Source organism: Suncus etruscus, chromosome 15 (genome assembly GCF_024139225.1).
Source record: "Suncus etruscus isolate mSunEtr1 chromosome 15, mSunEtr1.pri.cur, whole genome shotgun sequence".
Lineage (NCBI taxonomy): Eukaryota > Metazoa > Chordata > Mammalia > Eulipotyphla > Soricidae > Suncus > Suncus etruscus.
In genome coordinates this window covers 73920312-73944105 of record NC_064862.1, presented here as the reverse complement: position 1 = coordinate 73944105, position 23794 = coordinate 73920312, and the positions used below count along the sequence as shown (strand labels likewise).

The 23794-nt window shown below is 56.4% G+C and overlaps 1 protein-coding gene across 1 annotated transcript; it reads right to left on the bottom strand.

The window, feature by feature from the left end:
• Positions 1–565: 565 nt before the first annotated feature.
• On the bottom strand, positions 566–23467 carry RASA4B (RAS p21 protein activator 4B). The gene is made up of 21 exons (XM_049787898.1): positions 23331–23467; positions 19167–19223; positions 17632–17745; positions 17063–17124; positions 15562–15688; positions 13583–13664; positions 12822–12950; positions 12624–12715; positions 10588–10705; positions 10216–10366; positions 9485–9549; positions 9017–9129; positions 8658–8850; positions 8408–8545; positions 7809–7953; positions 7213–7382; positions 5946–6083; positions 3805–3940; positions 1742–1862; positions 744–814; positions 566–669 (listed from the first exon to the last, which is right to left on the bottom strand). The coding sequence occupies exons 1-21, from the start codon at positions 23393–23395 to the stop codon at positions 566–568; spliced, it is 2391 nt and encodes a 796-aa protein (XP_049643855.1). The 5' UTR covers positions 23396–23467.
• Positions 23468–23794: the final 327 nt, after the last annotated feature.

Sequence of the window (23794 nt, the reverse complement as noted above, 5' to 3'; positions counted from 1 at the left end):
AGAGCTCCTTCTGAATGAAGGCTTTTGTGCCCAAATAATTGGACTGCTGGGGAGCTGCTCTCCGCCCTTTGCAAAAGGGGCCCCATCTCTGCTCCCCAGGAGTAGTCTGTTTGCCATTAGTTCTTTTTGTTTAGTTTTTGTTTTGCTTTGTTTATTTTTGTTTGGGGGGGGCCATACTGGGCTGTGCTCAGGGCTTATTCCTGGATATGCGCTTTTCTCAGTCCTGGAGTAGCAAACCCAGAAACCAATGGGATACCGCCCCCCTGCTAATACACCCCACCCACTCACGCCCACTCCCATCAGGAGAGCCAAGAGTGTTGGAAACAGGTTTATTATTGTCCCTGAAGGCACAGACATGGCCATGAGGGGAGGGGTGGGCTCATCCCCTCCAGCTGGTGCCTTATGTGCTCCTGCATTCCCAGGGGCTGTGGGGGGCAGGGAGGCCACCCACAAGCAAAAGCCCTACAGGAGAAATCGGGGACCAAGTGGTCAAAGAGTTCTGTTAGGGCCCCTCGCCTTAACAAGTAGTTAGATTCTGTAGCGTCCTCTAGGGGTGCAGGGGGGCTCACGTCTGCAGCTCAGAGTTGGAGCGCCCCTCGGGACCAGCACTGTGGGCTTCGTGTAGATCTCTCAGCACTTGCAGCAGCTGCGCCAGCGGGGTCTTGTGGGCTGGGGTGCATACAGGCCTGTGAGCCGAGGGCAGGGCAGGGGGCACCCCCAAGAGACCCCTGGGAAGGACCTACCTTCGACATTGCCCATGAGCTCGAGCTCAGCACCCCCCTCTGTGTCCTCACTCAGCGCTTGGTGCCTTTCCCTACAGATAAGGAGCTAGTGAGACTTCTGGGGGGCACCAGAGGGACCTCCGGGGTGCTGCTCCTCCCCAGTGCTCCCCACAGCCCCTAGCTAGAGTAACTAGGTGACCCAGTTTAAACAGGGCATCTACAATTTAGGGGGGCTTGACAACCCCCCAGTACCCTGCAGAGTGGGGGGAGGGTGGAAGTGGCCTGATAATGAGGGGCCAGTGCTGGGGGGCCAGTCCCCCACCAGAACAGCAAATGGGCAGGGAGGGCTCAACTCCATGCCTAGTAGGCTGCTGAGGTTCACCGGAGGCCCGAGGGCTGCTTGTAAGAGGCTGGGCCCATGTTTGGAACTGGAGGGGGTAGTTTCCTAGTTCTAGCCTGTCTTCTTGAGGAGAGGGTATCTTCTAGCTGGGGTGGGAGTTGGTGCCTTTTAGATGCCCTCCAAATCTCCTTCCTGCTGTTTTCAATCATCTCTAACCTCTTTGTGGGATTCCCAACACCCAGAATGACCTTCCAGGCTCTGCTCTTCCACCCTGGCATGCGGCAGCCTCCAATGCGCCCTTCTGTGCCACACGTGCCACAAGCTGATGCCATAGCAGCTCAGGCAGGAACCCAGGGGTGACATGGAGGTGCAGGGAAGCAGGGCTGTAAGGGGCCAGTGCTGGGCTCTTGGTCTCAGCACTGACCATGAGCAGAACATGCAGGAAGCCTGGGGGGGGGGGAGGGTGCTAGATCCCTCACTGTGCCAGGGAGCCTTGGGTGAGGGGCACCATTCCCCAAGAGCAGTGCACAGAACAGGGGATTGGGGTGGCCCCAGGAAGCTCTGTCTGGCCACCAGTAGCCCAGGTCCGCAGATTTTGTAGTGTTGCTGAAAAAGTGTCCGGGGAGCAGGCTGGGATGAATGGGGTATCAAGGCTGCAGTGCCCCAAGTAGGCCCTCACCGCAGGGGAGTCTCTAGGCCCAGCAGGTGGCGGTAGATGAGCTGGGCCTCCAGGTCTGGGTCCAGGGGGTCACTCCACTCCCGCAGTGTGACCCGAGAGCGGGTCCGATCACAGCCCAGATCTAGGGGAGACAGAGGTGGGGCTGTAATAGGGCCCCCTTAACCCCACATGCACACTTAAGCTCACTTCCAGCTCCCAATAGGTCAGGGGGCAAAGCAAGACCAAAAGGGGGTGGGAGGGCCAAGTCCCCCTGCACTCTGGGATCTGTGGCTTTCTGGAAAGTTCTAAAAGCCAGCTCAGGGCAGAGGAACCTCAGTGGCCCTGTCCTCCCTTCACCCCATCCCCGCCTTTTTGTTTGCTTGGTTTTTTGGCTACATCCAGTGGTGCTCAACTTACTCCTGGCTCTGCTCAGGAATCACTCTAGAAGTGCTTTGGGGATCCGATGATCGAGCCAGGGTTGAAGGCGGGCAAGACAAGTGCCCTCCCCACTGTGCCATTGCTCCGAGTCCTCTCCTACTTTCTGACCTGGCCGGCCCCTGACCTCTTGCATTCCCTATTTCCACCCATATCCAAGAGACGTCCAGGCACTGCATGCAGACACTCGGCCTCAGTTATGGGGTCACTTAAGTAGTGGAGAGAGCCAGAGCCTTGGCAGGGGCCCCTCACAGATGAAGCCCTACCTCACCCCATTCAAGCTCAAACACAGAGGGGAGCTTTGTTCAGACTCTCGTAACCTCATTATGGGGGGCCCCAGGACCAAAGCTTGGCCGTCTGCAGGATCTTGGGGCACAAAAGTCAGCACAACTTTTTTTTTGGGGGGGCCACACCTGGGGAACACTCAGGGGTTACTCCTGACTGTGCTCAGAAATCGCTGCTGGCTCTGGGGACCATATGGGATGCTGAGGATTGAATTTAGGGCCATCCTGGGTCAGCTGTGTGCAAGGCAAACACCCTACCACTGTGCCATTGCTCCGGCCCCAAGTCAGCACATCTTGACTAGGGAGCAGGAAATTTGCTTAGTTTTTGGTTTTTGTTTGTTCGTTTCCCTCCCCAGCAGGGATTACTCCTGGCACTGTGCTCAGGGAAGATTATGGGATGCTGGGGATGTATCCAGGGCCGTGGGCAAGGTCAGCGCCCCAGACCAGTAGTGATTCTGCACTTCTGCACTCTGTAGGAAGCAGGTGGGGCCGAGGAGGAAGACTTGGAAAGTTCAGAACTGCACTGACCATAACCACCAGTCTCTGAAGGTTGCTGACATTTCAACTTAGAACCTTTTCATTCTTTTCGACTCATATGAGGCACTTTATAAGACAGGCACACCCCGTTGCCAAAGCACACCTATGTCCAATGTGGTGGTTCCCAAAGCAGGGAGAAACTGTGGTCCCCTGGACTTCTGGGATGACCCAGAAGGTGAGAGTATCCCAGAATAATTGGGGTCATTTTGATCACTTAAAGATGGTAGATGAGGGCCCGGAGAGATAGCACAGTGGCGTTTGCCTTGCAGGCAGCCAATCCAGGACCAAAGGTGGTTGGTTCGAATCCCAGTGTCCCATATGGTCCCCCGTGCCTGCCAGGAGCTATTTCTGAGCAGACAGCCAGGAGTAACTCCTGAGCACTTCGGGGTGTGGCCCAAAAACAAAAACCAAAAAAAAAAAAGATGGTAGATGAGGGCTGGAGAGATAGCACAGCGGTAGGTATGCCTTGCATGTATCTATTCCAGGATGAAAGGTGGTTCGAATCCCGGCATCTCATATGGTCCCTGGAGATTGCCAGGAGCGATTTCTTTTTTCTTTGGATTTTGGGCCACAGCCGGTGACGCTCAGGGGTTACTCCTGGCTATGCGCTCATAAGTCGCTCCTGGCTTGGGGGACCATATGGGACGCTGGAGGATTGAACTGTGGTCCGTTCTAGGCTAGCGCTGGCAAGGCTAAAGAAATTAGACTAGAAAGGAAACAGATGAGCTACATCCCAGGGAGATTCTAAGTCACTCTCAGGCTTCAGGCTTTCCAGGACCTGAATTCAGCACTCCCAGGGGCTCAGCCCCCCCAGAGCAAGGGCCGCACCTGTCCGGTCCCGCTGGTGGCAGCAACTCCACTTGTCGCCTCGGAAGACACCAGGGTGGTAGGAGCGCAGCAGGCCTGGATTGTTGACGCTTCCCTTGCGCAGTGCTGATAGCCACTGGTTCAGCTCGTTCACGCACTGCGGGTCACAGGGCAGCCATCAGAGGCCCCCACCTACAGGCAGCCTTCCCACCCTGGTGCTCTGGGCCCCCTCCCCACTGGCTCTGCTGCTCTGGGCAGATTAGGGAAGGGCCGTATGGGCTGAATTTCAGTGACACCAGTGCTCCCGAGCCAGCAGAGTCCCCCGAAGGCAGGACCTTCAATGTGGATAGTCACTCCTGGATACAGACTCACCCAACAGTGTCTCCAATAATAACTAAAGGGGGACCCCCGAAACCCCTCTGTTGACCTCGACTTCCTCCTCCTTGTGCCTGTCAATTTCCATTAAGGTATCACTACTATTCGTTTTTGCTTTACAAATATTTTTCATAAAAGGGGCCAGAGTAATAGTACAGTAGGGCGGATTCTTGCCTTGCATGTGGCTGACCCAGGTTCAAGCCCCAGCATCCCATATAGTACCCCTAGCCGCATCAGGAATGATCCCTGAATACAGAGTCAGGTTATGTAAGCCCAGAGTTCTGCCAGGTGTGGCCCTAAACTAACTAACGAACAAGTTTGGGGTGAAGAAAAGCATCACACTTTTCATTAGACTATCTTTAGTTTTGTTTTGGGTCACACCCAGTGGTGCTCAGGATTTATTCCTGGTTCTGTGATCAGTGATCAGGGCAGGCAGTGCTTAGGGGACCATATGAGATATCAGGGATTGAATCTAGGTCAGCTGCTTGCAAGGCAAGTGCCCTATCTGCTGTACTATCATCCAGACCCACTTTATTTATTTATTTATTTATTTATTTATTTATTTATTTATTTATTTATTTATTTATTTATTTTTGGTTTTTTGGGCCACAACTGGTGGCCCTCCGGGGTTACTCCTGACTCTGTGCTCAGACAGAAATCACTCCTGGCAGGCATTAAGGACCATATGGGATGCTGGAATTCGAACCACCGTTGGTCCTGGGTCCACCACTTGCAAGCAAATGCCCTACTGCTGTGCTATCTCTCAGCCCCTCAGACCCATTTTAAAATAAAAAATTTTGGGGACTCACCCTGCAGTTCAGGGATTATTCCTGGCTCTGTGCTCAGCAAACTCTCCTGGGAATCGTATGTGATGCTGGGGATTGAACTTGGGTTGGCTGCGTGCAAGGTAAGGTCCCTATCTATTTTCCTAGCTCTTTGGGCTCAGTGTGACATTTTGGTTTTGGTGTTGGGCAATACCCTGTGGTGCTCAGGGGTCACTCCTGGCAGAAGAAACCATAGATATGGGGTGCCAGGGACTGAATTAGGTCAGATGTATGTATGCAAAGTAAGCATTCTCCCTGCTGCACTATTGCTTGGCCATGTATGACATTTTGAACAGGATTTGGGGGGCTCATCTTCCCAGAGATGTGAATGCCTGGAGGAAGGGACTGTTTGCTCTGTCCCCCCAGACTTGGTCCCAGGAGCCTGGAGCCCCAAGCTCTTTCTTTTTTTTGTTTTTTTTTGTTTTTGGGCCACACCGGGCGACGCTCAGGGGTTACTCCTGGCTGTCTGCCCAGAAATAGCTCCTGGCAGGCACGGGGGACCATATGGGACACTGGGATTCGAACCAACCACCTTTGGTCCTGGATCGGCTGCTTGCAAGGCAAACGCCACTGTGCTATCTCTCCGGGCCCCCAAGCTCTTTCTTGATGTCGCTTTCTCAGTCATAGCTATTTCCTTATAAGATAAGCAAGAAACCCTGCGCTGAGAGATTGATGGAATAAGGCTTGTTACCCACAGACCACTCGTCCTCATCAACTGCCATTTTGCTTAAAGCCAGTTCCCAAGTCCCCTACTACCGACACTCTGTGAGTGACAGTCCCTCTGAAATAACCAAGTGCTGGGCAGATAATCAGACAGCCAGAGGGGAACGAAGCAAAGGAGTGGGAGAATGAGGAGGCCTCCCTGGAACCCAAGTTCCCTCCAGATCCTGGGTTGAGCCACATGCAACCCATCACAGGAGATATTTGTGACCACACATGCCTCCCCCCCACAATGCAACACACCTTGCACTGCAGATAGGCGGTCTGCGGTCGGCCTACGTCATCCGTGTAGATGACTTGCATGACCAGGGCGCTGCCAAAGCTCTTCTCCTCCACCTTCTCTGCTGCCCGGATGTTGGCCAACTTGATCAGGGCGCTTTTCTGGGGAAGGCATGTTGGGGGACCCAGTGAAGGCCATCTGATTTCCAGCTCAAACTCAGGATTCCCTTAGCATGATGGTATGGTCCCCACTTTCCAGAATCTTCTACTCCTGGAAAGACTTTTGTTTGGGGGCCACACCTAGCAGTGCTCAAGGGTTACTCCTGTTTCTAAACTTAGATATCACTCCTGGTGGGCTTGGGAGACCACAGGGAATGGCAGGTATTGAACCTGAGTTGACCATGTGGAAGACCAGCACCTGTCCCACTGTCCTGCAGCTCCAGCCCCCACCCTGGAGAGTCTGAACTTCCAAGGGACACCCCCTCCTGGCCTTCAAGGGTTGGGGGCATGAGCCTGTGACTTGACAGCTTACTCCCCACCTCGCCCTTACTTTTCTTCCCCCCCCCCTTTTTTTTGTTTTTTTTGGGTCACATCAGGCAGCACAGGTGTTGTCCCCAGCTGGCCAGGAGACAGTGTGGAAAAGAGCAGATGTGGAGAGGGTGGTGCCTCATGGGGGTGCAGAGGTACCCCAAGAGGGCAGAGAGGTTCCCCAGAAGGACAGTGCTTAATTCCAAGGGACAGGAAGGGGCTGAATCTGGCACCAGGCTTTGCTGGAATTCAATCAATGGTGCAGGGGTCTGAAGCCCAGACAGCTAGCTGCCTAGAGCTGAGAAAAGCTGGGGGTAGGTAGCAAGGCCATGGCACACAGCCCCACTGAAACAACCTCACTAACTGCTCCTCTCCAGCAGGCAGTGGGGTCCACCCAGCTGGACTCACCATCCAAGTAGGCCAGTTCCAGGCCAGCAGAAGGCCCTCATGGGTAGTTGTGAAACTGCTGACCCGGTCTGGCCAAACATCCTGCCCTCCTGATCCCCAACAACCTGTGAGCCCACCATTCCTCCAATATCTGGGCTCACTTGTCCTGGCACACAGCATTAGGAGCCAGCATCTCCTAGAACTACCCCTTAGCACCCCAACCCAGCCTCCAGGGCTGGACACAGGAGCCTCATGCCCTAAGTGCCTGAAGCTGACACCCCAAGCTGGTCCAGCTTGACTTTCTGTTCTAGTGCCAGAGTGGGACCAGGCCAGCCAGCATCTTGGGGTGTCAGAACCCCTCGGCCCTCATGCTCACCTTGGAGCTGGGTGTCTTGGCAAAGCTGAGGGCTTCAGGGGTGAGGGAAAAGTGGAGCTTCTTGAAGGAAGAGGACATGAGGGGGCCCTTGCCCTTGGTCCTGTGGATGAACAGGGGGCCCTCCTTCACGGGAGGTGCCTGTAAGCTCAGTGACCGCTGCAGATCCAGCTCTGCCAGAGAAGGAAGAAGAGTCATGGTGGCACCCCTTGGGAACACGTGAGAGCAGGGCCAAGAAAGGGGAGAGATCTGGGGTAGGCAGAGGCAACATGATATGGGTGTGGTCAAAAGGGGGGGGAGCCTCAGGTGGGTGAGCTAACAAAGATGTGAGTGGGGCCAAGAAGGGGCTGGGCCTACCATTGACAATGCCAGCATGTTGTGGGTGAGGCCAACATGGCAGGAGGCATTGGTGGGTGATGCCATCAAGGGGAAGAGCTTGATGTGGGTAGAGCCAAGAAGGAAGACAGCCTAAGATGGATGGAGCTAACCCTGTCTGGGCAGGGTCATAAAACTGGGACGATCCTAGGGGCGGGGCCTGGAGGAGGGCAACCCCAGCCAGACACTTTGCAAAGGCCAGAGCACTGCAGAGCAGCACTCACCCTCCTTCTCCCCAATGTCCACCAGTTTGGCGATAAAATCCTTCAACTGGGCCACCCCCTGGTGTACGATGGGCTGCAGCGGTTCCATCCAAGCCTCCTTGGCCCTGGAAACTGGTGTGTCCATGTTGCCCACGTTCTGGACGGCCTGGGGGGTGGCACCAGGAGGTGGGGTGAGCCCTTGGTGAGGGGACCCAGCCACAGCAGAGACAACCCCTCACCCCCAGAAGTTTTCCTGCATAGGAATGGAGGCAGACAGAGGTGGCGCAGTTCCACTGAGGTCTGGGGCTGATGAGATTAGAACTGGGGGTATCTATGGGGACTGGAGAGTTTGGCCAGAACCTCTCCCTGAGCCAGATTTCTCCACTGGGGGGGCTACCAGGGCCTGATCCCGGGCTGGGTAAATAAGCCCAGGTCAGGGGAAGGTGGTTGGGGTGTTTGCAAGCTGTGCTAGGCCAGGGCTAATTTCTTCCTTCCCCTCTAGACCTGTCCCTGGTGCTGCCAGGTAAACTGTGAAGTGCAGCACCACGCTAGGTCCACCCAGCAGTCCAGGCAAAGCCCCCCAGCGGGCACCCCGCCGGCAGCACCTCCTAGCACCGCACCTTGGCCAGCAAGAGCAGCGTGCGGCTGGTGCGGGCGTCGGCGTGACGCTCCCGCAGGTGGAAGAGTTTGGGGGCCAGGATAGCAGGGGAGAAGAAACGCAGGCACAGAAAGCTGGTGACGGCGACGAAGGGCACGTTCTGGAGGGGCAAAGGGTGGGCAAAGAAGAGCCGGCTGATCGCTCCGATCAGACTTGTCAGCCTGCCCATCTGGGCACTCCCTGGGCCCTGGGTCGAGCCACTGGAGGTAAACCTGGTGCTGCTCGCCGGGGAAGCGCTCGCGCACGCGCACGAAGAGCTGTCGGAAGGTGGCGCGGAGCACGGCGGGGCATGCGCGCACCGAGCGGCTGATGGCGCTCAGCAGTGCCCCCAGGTGGCCGCGCAGCGTTTGCGCGCTCTGCTCCAGCAGCTCGGCCTCGGTGGGTGGGCGGTGCAGTCCCGAGCACCTGGACCATGGAGGGAGGGTCGCCGTCAGCATCCCTGCACACGACACAACACGACCAGGGGGTTCCCGGGACCAAGGGGCAGGGGATCAGAAGGAGCATCATCTAGATGCAAGAACTGGTGGACCGGGTCTCCCACATCTGGAGAAAGAATCAGTCTGGGCCTCACCCCACATCCTTGACCTCCACTTTGCTGGGGTCCAGCTCCACGTATTTCTTCTCCTCAAACACCCTGTCGATGATCGGGCCCAGGACGCCGTGCAGATAGCGCATCCCTGCCACCTGTGGACACGCGGTGAGTGCTCCGAAGGCTCCCACCACCAGCTACCCTCCCTAGGCAGGTCTGCCAGGACCGGATAGGATGGCCTGAGAAAGTACTGCCAGAAGAAGCAAGGAAGGAGAGAGTGCGAGGGGAAAACAGGGTGGATCCTGAAGTGGAGGTCTGGAGCCATAGAACAGCAGGGAAGGCTTGTGCCTTGCATGGGTTGATTCCCGACATTCCATAGGGTCCCCCCCCTCACCTCCCCAAGCACTGCCAGCAGTGATCCCTGAGCGCAGAGCCTGAAGTAAGTCCTTAGCATCACTGGCCCAAAAATAAGAATGAAAAAACACAAAGCCCAGACATCATGTACCTCACCTTCAAGAAAGACTCCATGGACTTTGAGGCCAGAGAGTTGCTCCTGAACAGAGTGTTGGCCTCACCTGAAACACAGAGTCTATTGGGCAAAGGGCTGGGCAAGGGGCACGAATGCTTTGGGAAGGGCAGGTGGTCTAGGGGCTGTAGGGATCCTTAGCTGGCATCTCAGGGGCATGCTTTTGTCTCCTCTTCATTCATTACCTGTCCTGCTTTGCCTTTCACTTTTCCCTGGCCTCTTCTTTTTTTTTTTTTTTTTTTTTGGTTTTTGGGCCACACCCGGCGGTGCTCAGGGGTTACTCCTGGCTGTCTGCTCAGAAATAGCTCCTGGCAGGCACGGGGAACCATATGGGACACCGGGATTCGAACCAACCACCTTTGGTCCTGGATCGGCTGTTTGCAAGGCAAACACCGCTGTGCTATCTCTCCGGGCCCTTCTTTCTTTTTTTGGTTTTTGGCCCACACCTGGTAACATTCAGGGGCTTCTTCTGGCTATGCGCTCAGAAATCTCTCCTGGCTTGGGGGACCATATAGGACGCCGGGGGATCGAACTGCGATCCATCCTAAACTAACTCGGGCAAGGAAGATGCCTTACAGCTTGTGCCACCGCTCTGGCCCCTTCCCTGGCCTCTTAATCATACCCATCTGCCTTCTACAGAAAGATCTCCTGACTTTCTCCCACCCTCCAGCATCTCTGGGATCTTGGGCTCCACACAACCCCATCCCAGGCTCACTGGTACGGCCCAGCTCTAGCTGGAAGAGAAGGTCCAGGAAGTCCTTGGCCAGCCCCTGAGCCATGAAAAGTTTGAGCAGGTTGGTGGCCACATCCTGACGGCACTCGGCACTCGTCAGCTCCTCCAAGAGGGGAATCAGCTGCCCTGGGCCCTGTGGGGGACAGCACAGAGGCAGAGCTGGGGGGTCCCTCCCGGGGAATCCCCTGAGCCCTGGCTCTGAGGTCCTGAGGCCCTAAGGGTGGTAGCGCTTTCGAAAGAAACTGGGAGAGCCAAGCTGTTCCCTTGCCACAGAGCACTGGTTCTATGCTGAGTAGAAGAAGAGAGGAAGGAAGGGGCAGGGACAACCCCCCCCCCCAGGGCCACTGCCCTCACCTTCACGCCCAGCTTCACCTCCTGGCATAGCAGCTGCACTAGAGGCTGGTAGCAGCGGGAGGGCAGCACCATCTCATCACGCAGACGCACCTCAAGCCTCAAGGAGCCCAGGTTGTCTCTGGAAATGGCAGACAGTGATTCTCATGGCCACAAAGCCCCAGGATACTTCCCTGGGGTGCAGAACACCTCTTCTGCCCAGGCACCAGTCCCTTTTTCCTCTCACCTGCTGTAGCAAGGCCAGCCCTTGGGGGCAGCTGAGTCTCTGTGCTCCCTTCATTCCTGCAGAGTCCTAACACCCTTTTCTTTCATTGCTCTGTTCTGGGACCATCCTCGCATTGCTCAGGGCTCCCCCTGACTCTGTACTCAGGGATCACTTCCAGCAGGCACAGGGCACCATGGACAGTACTGGGGATCAAAGCTGGGTTGGCCATATATACAAAACAGTGCCCTCTATACTGTACAATTACACTGGTCCCTCTTTGTGCCTTTTTTTTTTTTCAGGGTTATTCCTAGAAGTGCTCTGGGGCCAGGAGGCCACCACCAAAATGCTTGCCTTGTGGGGTCAGACTAGAGGATTAGGTGCTGAGGCAACACAAGTAGCTACCAGAGACCAAGGGGGGCAGCTCTAGAGGGGGTAATAAGTCGCCAGCCAAACCCCACGATGTTCAGGGCAATCGGGCAACGCTGGTGATGAAACTCAGGGTCTAGCTCTAGATTCTTGCCCACCTGGGGCTCTTTCTATGCATCCTAGTCCAATTGCCCCTGTCATAGAAATTTGCTCTTTCCCCTAGGCCTGAATCCCTTCAGAATTTCTTTGTTTGGGCCATACCTGGCAACACTCAGGGTCACTACTGGCTCTGCACTCAGAAATCACTCTTGGCAAGCTCAGTGGATCATATGGGATGCTAGGGATTGAATATGGGTCAGCTGCATGCAAGGCAAAAGTTCTCCCCACTATGCATTTGCTCCAGCCACCCCCCCCACTAGAATTTCTTGAATCTTGACCCTGCATGTGGGCTGAACCCTGTCAGAGAACAGGTCCACTAGGTGCCTAATACACCCCAAAAACCAATGTGCACCCTTGTCCGTGCACCCAGAGAAATGCGCCTGCACAGGTCAGCCCTTCCCTGCATCCTAGACTGAGGTACTCCCACAGATATATGTCCACAGCCCCTTTTCCTCTTACTTTGGGTGTCCAGGGCCCCTCCTGGACCCATACTCAGGGATTCTCCTGTGAGCACTCAGGAGTCCACATGGTGCTGGAGCGGCCCCAGGTCCTCATGCAGAGCCTGTGTTGGAGCCCTCTCAGTTCTTTCCAGCCCACACTGGTTTGGGTTTGTTTCATTTATTTTGACTTACTCCTGGCTCTGTACTCAGGATTCACTTCTAGCAGTGTTCAGGGTGTGCTGGGGAGCAAACCCAGGTCAGTCCTATTGTCCTGCAGTCTTATTGCTCTGTGGACCAGAACCTCCACTGATTTTTTTTTTGGGGGTTTGTTTTGCTTAGGGTTGAGCTTGGGTTGGATTTGGGTTTGGGGACCACATGCTCAGGCCTTACTCCTGGCTCTGTGCTCATGGATCACTCCTGGCAGGACTTGGGGGAATCTAGTTGTGCTGGATCAAACTGGGGTGGGCTACACTGCAAGGCCAGTGCCCTCTCCCAGGCTCTCTTTCCCTGTTCTGTTTTGGTTGGGCAGTCAGGGGTGGAACCAGGCAGGGTTTCCTGACCCCAGCTATGAGGCTTCCCACGAGCAGAGTCACACACCAGCTCATGTTCTGGGGGGTTGGGAACACTCAGGGCTCTAGCTGGGAACTTCAACTCTGGTCTGAGGCCTGCAGAGAAAAGGGTCTTCAAGGAAAAGGGTCTGTCAGATTATTCCAGAAGCTTCCAGCAGGAAAATCAGAAGGGAGAAGAAACAAGTTCAGCCTATTTAGGGATTTCGCTTGGGGGGATGTACCATCCCTACCTTCTCTGTCACCCTAACTAGCCCACCCACCAGCATCCCCAGAGCCCTGAGCTCCTAAGCCCACACTCACTCCTGCCGCTGGCCCTTGGACTTGTCTGGCTGCAGCGGGAACCAGCCCTCCTCCTGCTGGGCTGCCCTCAGACTCTGCACACTGACCACCACCTGCAGGGGTGCAAAGGGGCACAGAGGGGTGCTGGGCTGGTTCCCATGGGCCTGGCCGGGACCAAGGCATAGGGTCAAGCCTGAGCCAGTCCAGAATGAAGCTCACTTTGCCCAGGAAGTCATTGCGGCTGACCAGGTCCCAGTCCCAGGCTTCCACACACAGCTCGTCAGCCCCTTCCTCCAGCTCGAACTCAAAGGTCTCATTCCAGCGGGGGTACCGGGATTTCTTCACAATCTGACCAGGGAAGAAGGGGAGGGGGTGGAGGAGGGAATCTGTGACCCCAGAATCCCTCCATCTCTGGTTTCTCTGCAATAGCAGAAACTAAAATTCTCTATGTAATCGGAGCACAGGAGGGATGGCATTCAACTTGCAAGCGACCAATCCAGGTTTGATTCCTGATGTCCCATAAGGTCCCCCAAGCACTGCCAATAATGAGCCCTGAATGCAGAGCCAGGAATAATCCCTGAACACTGCCAGGTGTGGCCCAAAAGTAAAAATAAATAAAATAAAATTTTGTTTGTTTTGGTTTGGGGGCCACATCTGCCAGTATAGTACTCAGGCCTTATTCTGGCTCTGTGCTCAGGGATCACTTCTGGCAGGTGCAAGGATCTATGGGATACTGAGGGTCGAACCCAGATCAGCCACATGCAAGGCAAATATCCACCTTGTGTACTATTGCTCTGGCCTTAGGCCAAAACTTTCAGGCCAAGTCCCATTCCCTTTTTCAAGTGGGGACAGTAATGTCCCAATGGTTCCTGGCATTAAGGCAACACCACAGAATGGGGGCAGCCAGTGGTGAGACAGGTAGTGGGAATGTATGCTGAGCTCACACCCACCCTGGCAGCCCCCCCACTCCCGGCCCTCACCGACGTCTCCTGTGTCCGGCCATTGTAACGAACTCGAACAAAGGGGTCAGATGCGCCATTGCGGTCCCGGGGAGCCAAGTCCCTGATGGCAAACATCAGTGTCACCCAGGACCCCCTGCCCAGCTGTCCCCATTCCACTAAAGTCAGCACTGCCAACTTCAGAGCCTTTCCTGGCCCGGGGGGGTGCTGGACCCAGTGCCAGAGGAGGATGGTTTGGGGCCACATCCAGCTATACTCAGGGCTCTACATTTAGGAATTACTCTTGATGGGGGTATTGAAGATTGAAAGCAGGTTGGCTGTGGACCAGACAAGCGCCCTCCCCATTGTACAACAACTCTGGGTTGTTGGGTCCTTTTGATTAGCCTGAGATAGGAAGCATCTCCACCTGAAGTCAATATTAGGGAGCACAAAGAAAGTGGGGTCTTCCCTCTGTACCTGCTTTCTGTACAGATGACCCTAATTACTGATTCTCCAAGTGGCAAGACTACCCAGGAGCATGGGGGTGATAGAGAGGAGAGACTATCTTCTGGTGCAATTTGGGGGACAGTAAAAGGAGTGATATTTCTGGGGCACTAAATGTTGCTGCTGTTTCTTTTCTGAGATGGGAGTAGTGGTGGGTCTGATAAAAGCCCAGATGAGCTTCTAAAAGGCCCTTCTCCCTCAGGGGCCCCCAAGACCTCCTCAGTGGCTCCTCCCTTTGTGATCCTCTCCCACACCTTCTCTCAACACCCCAATCTCGAAGCCCTGGGCATGCCTCCCAGAACCATTCCAGTTCTTTAACACACTTGAATCTGGTTCCCCCCTCAGAATCATCTCTCATAATTTCTGGGCTTTGCCTTGAGAATCTGCCCAGAAACATAAGGAGAAACTTTTTTTTTCCTTCTTGGTTTTGGGCCACACCTGGCAGTGCTCAAAGCTTACTCCTGGCTCTGTAATCAGGGACCATTCCTGGTGGGCTTTGGAGGGGCTATGGGGAGGGATCATTCCTGTGTGGTGCCGAGGATCAAAGTCAGACCTGCCATGTGTCCTGCCCACTGTGCTACCTCTCCAGCTGGAACAATAAAACACTCTTTCACGGGGCCGGAGCGATGGTGTAGTGGTAAGGTGCTTGCCTTGCACGCTGCTGACCCAGGACAGACAGTAGTTCGATACCCCGGCATCCCATATGGACCCCCAAGCCAGGAGCGATTTCTGAGCGCATAGACAGGAGTAACCCCTGAGTGTTACTGGGTGTGGCCCAAAAATTAAAAAAACAAAACAAAAACCACACTCTTTTTCTTGTAATAAAGCAGCCTGGCACAGAACAAACACCAGTAGGGGTCTGAGCTGAGGATCATGGGGGACAGTCCTCTGCTCCAGAGGGAAACTGCACCCCACTGTTCCCTACAGGGTGTGGCTGGGTAGCCTCATGGGTGCAGCCACTGCATCTCCAAGAGTGAGCAAGGCCGGAGTGGATGGTGCCAGGGAGTCAGAACCTAGTGCGTGATGGCTCCGCTTTCAGAACATTCCAGCCACCCTCCAGAAGGGAACGCTGAGCTGCAAGGAGGGACATCGGGGGCAAAGTCCTTGTTTCCTGGCACCCTGAGGAGAGTTCCCTCCTCCCAGACATGGACACACTGGGGCAGGCAGGGAGCCGGGGCTGTGGGCCAGAGCCTGGGCGGAAGGCGTTTCCCAGAGGGGGAAGCCTGGGGGTGACTCACATCAGGGCCTGATGACAGCAGCCCTCGAAACTGAAAGTATCCCATGGGGGGCTCCTGTCCCAGGGGACTCAGGCACCCACCATCTATGTCACATTTTTTCCTTTCCCTCCCCAACTATTGGCCTTGGGGCTGGATGACAAGCTCAGGGCCCCCTATGAGCCTGTTATACATCCGCTTGCCTCTGATGCCCAAAGTGCCTCTATGAGAACCTCACCCCAGGAAGCATCTTCAGGTTAGGAGACCTGAAGGTGGAGGGGGGCAGGCATCCCCACAGCTCACCTGGCCTCCAGCACAGAGCAGCGAAGCCGGCATTGGGGCGCAGGCTTCACCTGCAGCCGTAGGTGAATCTCGCCTTTCACCTCCTCGTCGGGGTCCACCTCTGTCAGGTGGGCCCATCCGCAGAAACCTAGGGGCAGTGGCTCAGAAGGGGCCTGGCCAGCCCAGATCCCTGCCCCCAACATGACAGGGGCCCCTCCACATTCCACAGACCCCAGGCCCCATGTCATAGCTATTGTGCTTCTTTTTTTTTTTTTGATTTTTGGGCCACACCCGGTAACGCTCAGGGGTTACTCCTGGCTATGCGCTCAGAAGTCGCTCCTGGCTTGGGGGACCATATGGGACGCCGGGGGATCGAACCGCGGTCTGTCTCCTAGGCTAGCGCAGGTAAGGCAGGCACCTTACCTCCAGCGCCACCGCCCGGCCCCAGCTATTGTGCTTCTAGGCACAGCCTGCCTGTCCTCAGTTTCTCCTGGGAAGGAGTTATTCTTCTGAGAGCTGCCTGGAGGGCCACCCAGGCCCAGATGGGGGAGGCAACAAGGGACTCTGGGGGTGCTGGCTGGGTCCCAGGCAGCAGAGGTTTGGGCCTGGCAGGGCCCCGCGGGTGAGTCAGCATCTGCCCCCCCCCCCCCGCCCCTGCACACCTGCTGTGCCTCACAGACAAGAACAGGTGCATGTGGGCGGTGCCGGAGAGCTGAGGGGGCGTACCCGCCTCTCTGCCTGAGTGCTAGGTCAGGACCAACTGAATGGGGGCAGAGGGCAGGAGTGGGAAGGTTTTAAAAGCTTGCTTTAAAATCAAATTTTTTTTTTTTTGGTTTGTTGGCCACACCCGGTGATTCAGCACAGGGGTTACTTCTGGCTATATGCTCAGAAAAGCGCTCCTGGCTTGGGAGACCATATGAGACACTGGGGATCAAACTGAGGTTTGACCTGAATCAGCCACGTGAAAGTCAAACACCCTACCACTGTGCTATCGCTCCGGCCCCTAAAATCAATTTCTTCATGATATGTTATCAGGAACCATCTGGTTTGGAGACCTGCTTCCCACACCCTTCCTGGGAAGAGGGGTGCACCAAGTTTTCAGGTGCAAAACTTGGGAGCAGTAGTCATTTGGGGCCCAGCTCTGAGAAGAGGAAGTGCCCAGCTGCTCCCTAAAACAATATCCTATCTCCCCATGACTCTTCAGCCTAGAACTTATGCTAGGGGGGTCCAGGGGCGCAGACCAGAGGAGGGTTATGACGGCAGCATCTTTCTCCCTCCTACCATCCCAAAGCCTCCCTTGCCTTATGGGCGTGCAATGTCAATAAGATCGGAAGGAAGGGGCAATTGGGGACACAGAGTGTCCAGGAATGTCCAGGGAGGGGAGCCTTACTGAGTGTTAAATCAGATGCTTCGTCAAGTCAGATGAGAAGAAACACTCCGTGTCACTATTGTACCCCAGTGCTCTGGGCCAGGGCTGGGCAGAGTGGAGAAAGGACCAGGGGCAGGACAAAATGGATCTTACCCTTGGGGTGAGCAGCTAGGGTGTCCCTGGTAAGGCAGACCTTCCCGATGACGTCATCCCGGCTGCAAAGGAGATAGCCAGAGCTGGCAGATTCCCCCAACTATACCCCTAACAGGGATACTTTGACTGAAACCTTCTGAGAATTTTTTGGGGGGTGTTGTTTTAGGGCCACATCTGATGGTGCTCAGGGATTACTCTTGGCTCTGAGCTCAGAAATCACTCCAGGTGGATATGGAGGACCATATGGGATGCCAGAGATTGAATTTGGGTTGGCCATGTACAAGTCAGATGCCCTCCCTGCTGTGCTACGGCTCCCGCCCAGATTTCTGAACTCTGGACACTACCTGGGAACGTAGGGATCAGCCCTGCACCTCTCAGCCCTCCAGATTCTGGATCCCCATCCTGCATCTCTGGACATGAACCCTGCTGCAGGGGCAAGCCTAGTGCATGCATGTACACGAACATGCACACCTAGGCATGCACCTGTCCACATGCTCTGCTTCAGATCTGCCCGTGCCACCCAGAGGATATCCAGGGTCCCAAGGTGCCAGGGCTTCAGAAGCACTTACCTGAGGGCATCCTCATCCAGGACATAGAAGGCCACCTCGTGGAAGGCGGGCGGCAGGTGCACCTCATACTCTTCCCCCCAGAAGGGGCACAGTGTCTTCCAGACGGTGGCAGTCCTGTGGGAGAGCCCTCAGCAGCTGCCCAGCCTTCAATTCCCTGTCCTCGATTTGTGCCCTCCGAACAAGCCCGTCCATCACCCCAGCTATCACTCCTACCCTGTGTGGATGCCAGGGCCGATTGGGACTATGTTATCAGTTGCACATGTGAGATCACAGACCTCAGCAGGTCAGAAATATCCTCGTATCAGAAGGGTCAGCCCTGCTTCCCAGCTGAGAAAACATGCTTTTGTTTCCGAGCCACACCTAGCAGTGTTCAGGACTGACTCCTGCCTCTGTGCTCAGGAATCACTCCTGACAGGGCCCGAGGGACCCTATGGGTACCTTCACACCAAGTGTGCTTACGTCAAATGCCCTACCCATTGCACTGCTTTTCTGACTCAGAAACACGACTCATGGGCCCGAAGAGATAGCACAGCAGTGCTTGCCTTGCAAGCAGCCGATCCAGACCAAAGGTGGTTAGTTCGAATCCTGGTGTCCCATATGGTCCCCTGTGCCTGCCAGGAGCTATTTCTGAGCAGACAGCCAGGAGTAACCCCTGAGCACCGCCGGGTGTGGCCCAAAAATAAAAAAAAAGTAAAATAAAATAAAATAAAATAAAACGACTCATTAAGGACTGGAGGTCCTATTGCAGAACCCCATGAATAGATGCCCCCTCACCTCCATGTAGCTGGCCTGTACCCATTTATTTTTTTTTCTTGAGGGGTTCACACCTGCTGATGCTCAGGGCTCACTCCTGGCTCTGCACTCAGGCATCACTGCTAGCAGAGCTAGGGGACCATATAGGACCCCTAGGATAGAACCCGGGTCCTGTGTGACAGGCAAGTGCCCTCCCTGCTGGACTATGGCTCTAGCCCCTGCTACAGTTCTTGTCAAGCCCCTCCAGGGTTAGAGACCCCTACTTGTGGGACTCAGCAAGGAAAGTGATGGGGGGCTTTGAGGGCTAGGTGGGTCCCCTAGGGCTTGTTTCCCTGCCTATTGCTGTGACCTTATCACCTCTTTACCCCACCTTTGACCATTTGAGATAAGAACTAGGGGACAGGGCAGATCTGGGAGACTGAACCCCAAGACAGAGGCCTGTGGGTGGGAGGCAGGAGAGGGGCGGCTCTACCCAGAATCAGGGAGCCCTGGAGAAAATGGCCCTGCTGAGTCCCGGGGCAGGATAGGGCGATGAGCAGTCTTTCCTGAATCACAGGACTTTGAGGGGGAGGGGACAAGGAGTCCCCCTGTGACAGACAGGAGGGGGGTAGGAGAAGGAGTCTGGCCTGGTCTGGTTTTGTCACCTACCAAGCCTGAGAACTGAGTCAGTGGGGGTCAATATTGGGGGGCCTTGACCCAGCACCCCAGGCATGCGCCACTTGTCTGTGACTGGCAGCACGAGTGTTCAGCAGGTGAGGGCTCAGGGGGAGCCGGAGGCTTACCTGATGATGGGTTCATGGTCCACCTTCACCAGGCAGTAGGGGTCGCTGCTGCCATTGCTGCAAGACAGACAGCCACGGGGAGAGTCTGACACAGGTGTGGGGGTGCTGGGCCTCCTGCCTCTCATTGTCTGGGGTTCACAGGGACCCCAGTAAAAGGACTGACTGTTCCTATGTACCCAGAACTGGCTGGGAACCAAAGGGTCTTCAGACCAAATCCTATTCCCCAGAGACCCCCCCGCCCTCACTCTGTCCCTGGAAGGGCCCAAACCACAGTCTATGCAGGCATGTCCAGGACATGCTTCTGAGCTCCCATCTGGCCACCCTCCTCTGGGCCTCAGCAGCCTCCTCACAGGCCCTCCCCCATGAGGTAGGAGTGAGATCTCCTGAAGACCCCAAATCTCTAGTTCAGCCCACTGGGGATTGCATGTCACCAGGACAGGGATCATCCCACCTATGAGCTACCTGAAAGTGGGACCTCTTGGTCCCCAAACATGAAGTCTGTGCTGGGACAACTCAGCTGGCCAGTGTTTTCGCCCCCAATCTCTGCTTTGCTCAGAAGGTCAGGATGGGGGTTGGGGTGGGGGTTGAAGGTGGGTCTCTCCCAGCAGGGTTAGGCTAGTACTAGGCCAGAAGGGTGGGCAGGGAATCAGTGGGATAGCACAGCATTGGGTGTTTGCTGAGACCCAGTTTTGATCCCCAGTGTCCCATAGGGTCCCCTGAGTGAACCCTGAGCACAGAACCAGGAGTGATCCCTGAGCACCACCAGGTGTGGCCTAAAAAAAAAAAAAGAAGAAGAAGAAGAAGAAGTGTGTGCAAAGTGAGGATCCCAATGTCCAGACCAGATCACCCCAAGAAGGAAGTAGGTCTTCGGGTTAGAGGGCGGGAAATTCCAGGCTTGCTTCCCTTTTCCGAAGGGCCTTTCCGGTGCAGGAAAACACTCCAGGGCTTCTGGCACTGACAGGACACGCAGGGAGGGGATGGGGAGATAGTGTTACTCTGCCTGAACACCTTCCTCCGTCATATGCAAGAGCCTTGGAGTGCCCCAAGCCTTGGGGTGCCCCGTGTGCTGGGCTAGGGCAGAGGAGCTGTCAGTGGGTTGGGGCAGGAGGAAACAGGGCGAGACCAGAGGGAGTTGTTCCCATCCTCATATTGTTCTTCTGCCCCCTTTGCCTCCTAGCCTGGGCGCCCTGGGTTTCCTGGGGGCAGGGAACCTCTGGTTGACTTTGTGAACTCAGCAGGGCCACTGCTCAGTCTCCCTCAATGCAGGAACCCCTAAACAGACACTTGGAGATGCAGCCAGCAGGGAGTAAACATTTATATGTAAGAACATCTCTGGGTGCATGGCATGGGGGGTTGAGTGAGTGTGGAGAGAGGGAAGTTAGGAGCCAGATCAAGGTCCTGGGCCCATCTGGGTAGTTTTGGTTTCATTGGCTTGGTTTTCTTTGCTTTCTGGGCCACTCCCAGCTGTGCTCAGGGCATACTCGTTTGCACTCAGGGATCACTCCTGCCAGAGCTGACGGAAGCCCTATGAGGTGCTGTGGGGATTCAGCCCAGGTCAGCTGGACTCAAGGCAAAGGCTGTTCCTGCTGTCGAATCACTCCAGGCCCAGCAGCTCTGGACTCAGCACTTCCCCCAGGGTTGTGCCCCGTGTCCCAGTGCCCTGAGGAGGTGGCTGAGCTGGTCTTTTCTCCCTCCTTTCCTTCCCACGCTGCTGGCCCCATCTGGCTCCTTGCAGGACCTCTATATTTAGGGGTTGGCAGTCAGGGCAAATCTTGAAATAGTCCCGGGCCCGTCCCCTGGGCCGCTGGGTGTGAAGCTAAGGGGTCACTGTTCGTTATGACTCTCAGTTCCGGTCAGGCTAGCCTGGGGCACCCAAGAATGGGGACAAGGGAGGTGGCAGGTAGGCAGTTCTGGGCATCACTGGTAACCCTGAACACCATGGGAATCTATGCCTCTGTGTTATTTGGTGGGGGCACTGACAGAAATTGAACCCAGGGCCTCACACATCAAGTAAGCACTTTGCTTCTGCCCCTCTCCAGCCTCCTCTGAGGAGGAGCAGCCCCATAGGCAGAAATAGATTCATGAGAATAGCTGGGGGTTCCTCATCAGCACACATTGGGGGCTTCCAGGACCCCCTACCCCTATCCTGCCCGAAGCTGAACTGCTTCCCCTGCCTTTGTCAGGTCTGGTCTCCCCATCTCTGTCCTCCTGTTCCCCACAATAAGGAGAGCCTCGGCTTCTTAGCAGCTAGTGTCCTTTGGGTGGAGGGTTGGGAGCAGCACTCAATAGTACTCAGGACTCCCTCCTGACCTGTTCTCTGCTTGGAAATGGTCCCCAGTGATACACAGGGAAGCATGGGGTGCCAGGAACTGAACCCCGAGTCTCCAGCTATGAAGCCTGTGCTCAACTGGTTGACCCACGCACTAGGTGGGTTCACTGATGGCTTCATCTCCACATCTTGTGGCCTGGGCAAATATATGACATTCTGCGTCTCAGTTTCCCTGATGAAGGACCGAGCCATTGTCCCCCTTTATGGGCCAGGGGTCCTCTGGGGTAAATGAGTCAAAATTACTACTCACAGACAGTCAGTCCAGCAGTTGGCATCAAGGCATTGTCCTAACTCCAGACACAAGCAAGAGGCTTGTCCAAAGGAACGAGGGAAAAATCCACCCCCCTTCCCACCGAAAAGCAGGAATTTGGGCAAGAGCGAAAGTACAGAGTCGTGAGGCTGACTCAGGGTTCAATCTTCAGCATCCCATATGATCCCCGGAGCCTGCCAGGAGTAACACCCCTGAGCGCCCCCAAAACCAAAATCCAAAATCAAAACAAACGAATAAAGCAGGAGCTTCAGAGGGGTCTGAAAACTGGAACATTTTCTGGAGAATTCTGAAGCCCTGGGCTTGAAGGCCAAGGCCCAAATCTGAGCCCTCGCAGAGGGGGTGATAGGTGAGCAAAACAAACAAACAAACAAAACCAAAAAACCAGGGCAGCCAGGCAGGGCAGGGTAAAGAAGCAGCGGGGGGCCAGGACACGGAAAGTGGCTCCAGCGGCGGAATCAGCAGGGCTGGGCGTTGGCGCGTGGGGCAGGGCTGGAAGGTGGGCGAAAGCCACAGCAGCTCAGTGCCCAGGGCCGGGCCAGGCATCGGGGCCAGAGCTCAGCAGGGGAACGGGCAGGGAGGGCGGCGGCAAACAAGGGGCTGCTCGGGAGGAGGCCCCGCTGACCTAGTTCCCTGGCCAGCGTGGGCCCCCCCCCCTCAGATCTCCCGCCCCAAAGCTGCATCCCGGGTCTGGTCCCCGCCCATCCCGTTGCCGTGGTAACCGCGGAGCCCTGCCTCCTGGGCCCTGGCTGGGTTGCAAGGAAGGGGGTTTGCACTGGAACCACGGGCAGCACTGTGCGTGCGGGGGATACTCACCCGGGGCTCCCCGCACCCCTCATCCTCCCTTCCTGCGCTTCTCGGAGCTGGAAACTCCGAGAGGGATCCTCAGGGGTTCTACCTCACGCGCCCCCTCCTACCCCCACCTACGGGCACCTTAGGGTGCATCCAGACCTGACCGGGGCGTCCTGATGCCTTCCCCCAACTGGCCATGGGGAGCCCCACAAAGCAAAGTGTGTTAGAGACACCCCCCCCAGATTCTTCTCCGGCCACCTGGGGCCTCAGGTCACGGCGCCCTAAGTCTGGGGAGGGAGGTCAAGGAGCGCAGGGTGGAGGCGCTACCTGCTGCCTTTGCAACAGCTGCGTCCACCCGCATGCATGATCCGGGGCACCGTGGGGCTTTTCAGGAGCCTGTTGCCCTCCGGGGTGGCTTAGTTAGGGTTCCAGGACGACCCCCGGAGTCCGGGGGACACCGCTCCCCCTTGCAGACACACCCCCGACAGCAGCTTGCATTCAGTCTATCTGTCCTGGGGTCCTCCCTGTCCTCGCCAGACCCTTCCCTTCTCTGCTCTGTTAGCTAAGCTCCCCCGCAGCAGCTCCCTGCAGCCCCCCACCCCGGATCCGTGACACCCCCACCAATCTCTCGGTTCCCCTTTCCCGGCCACTGGCCCAGATCCCGCCATCCTGGGCCACTCCAGACCAAGCGCTCGGCTCGTCCGACGGGTCGTGCGTGCGGGACCCCGGGAAGGTGGGTGGGAAAGTTGGGGTTCCCCCCCTCAGCCAGGCTCACATGTCCTTGGCCGGCAGGTTCTTCCCCTCCACGATGCGGATGGTCAGCGAGCTGCGCTTGGCCATCCTCGCTGGCTCTGCGATGCCCCGGCCCGGCTGCAGGCAGGGCGCAGGGGCTGGGCACGGCGGGCGCGGGGAGCACGGGTGGGGCGCGGGAGCCGCTTCCACTTCATTCACCCCCGCCCCGGCCCCCTGTGCGGGGGACTCCGGGCCCGCGGCCCAATCAGCGGCCGGGACTCCCGGGAGTGGGCGGGGCAGGCCCGGACCTCGGTGTTCATTGGCCGCTTGAGGGAACGGGGCGGGACTTGTGCTCCCACTCCGGACGCAGAAGCTGCAGGCTAGTAGAGCTCCGGCCCCTCGAAGCCCACGGAGTTGCAGGACCCACCGCCAGGCTTTAGCGGGCTGGGTGTGCCCGAGGGGGTCCTGGGAGACTTATGCAAGCGCTAGAGACGCGGGATAAGGGTG

Bases quoted from the DNA above. Each gene is read 5' to 3' on its own strand.
- RASA4B (XM_049787898.1), bottom strand. From the start codon at position 23,395: ATGGCCAAGCGCAGCTCGCTGACCATCCGCATCGTGGAGGGGAAGAAC. The intron at 17,746-19,166 runs GTAAGCCTCCGG...GCTCTCCCACAG, and splicing joins GACCATGAACCCATCATCAG to GACTGCCACCGTCTGGAAGA. The intron at 9,550-10,215 runs GTGAGCCTGGGA...TCTGTGTTTCAG, and splicing joins GCTAGAGCTGGGCCGTACCA to GTGAGGCCAACACTCTGTTC.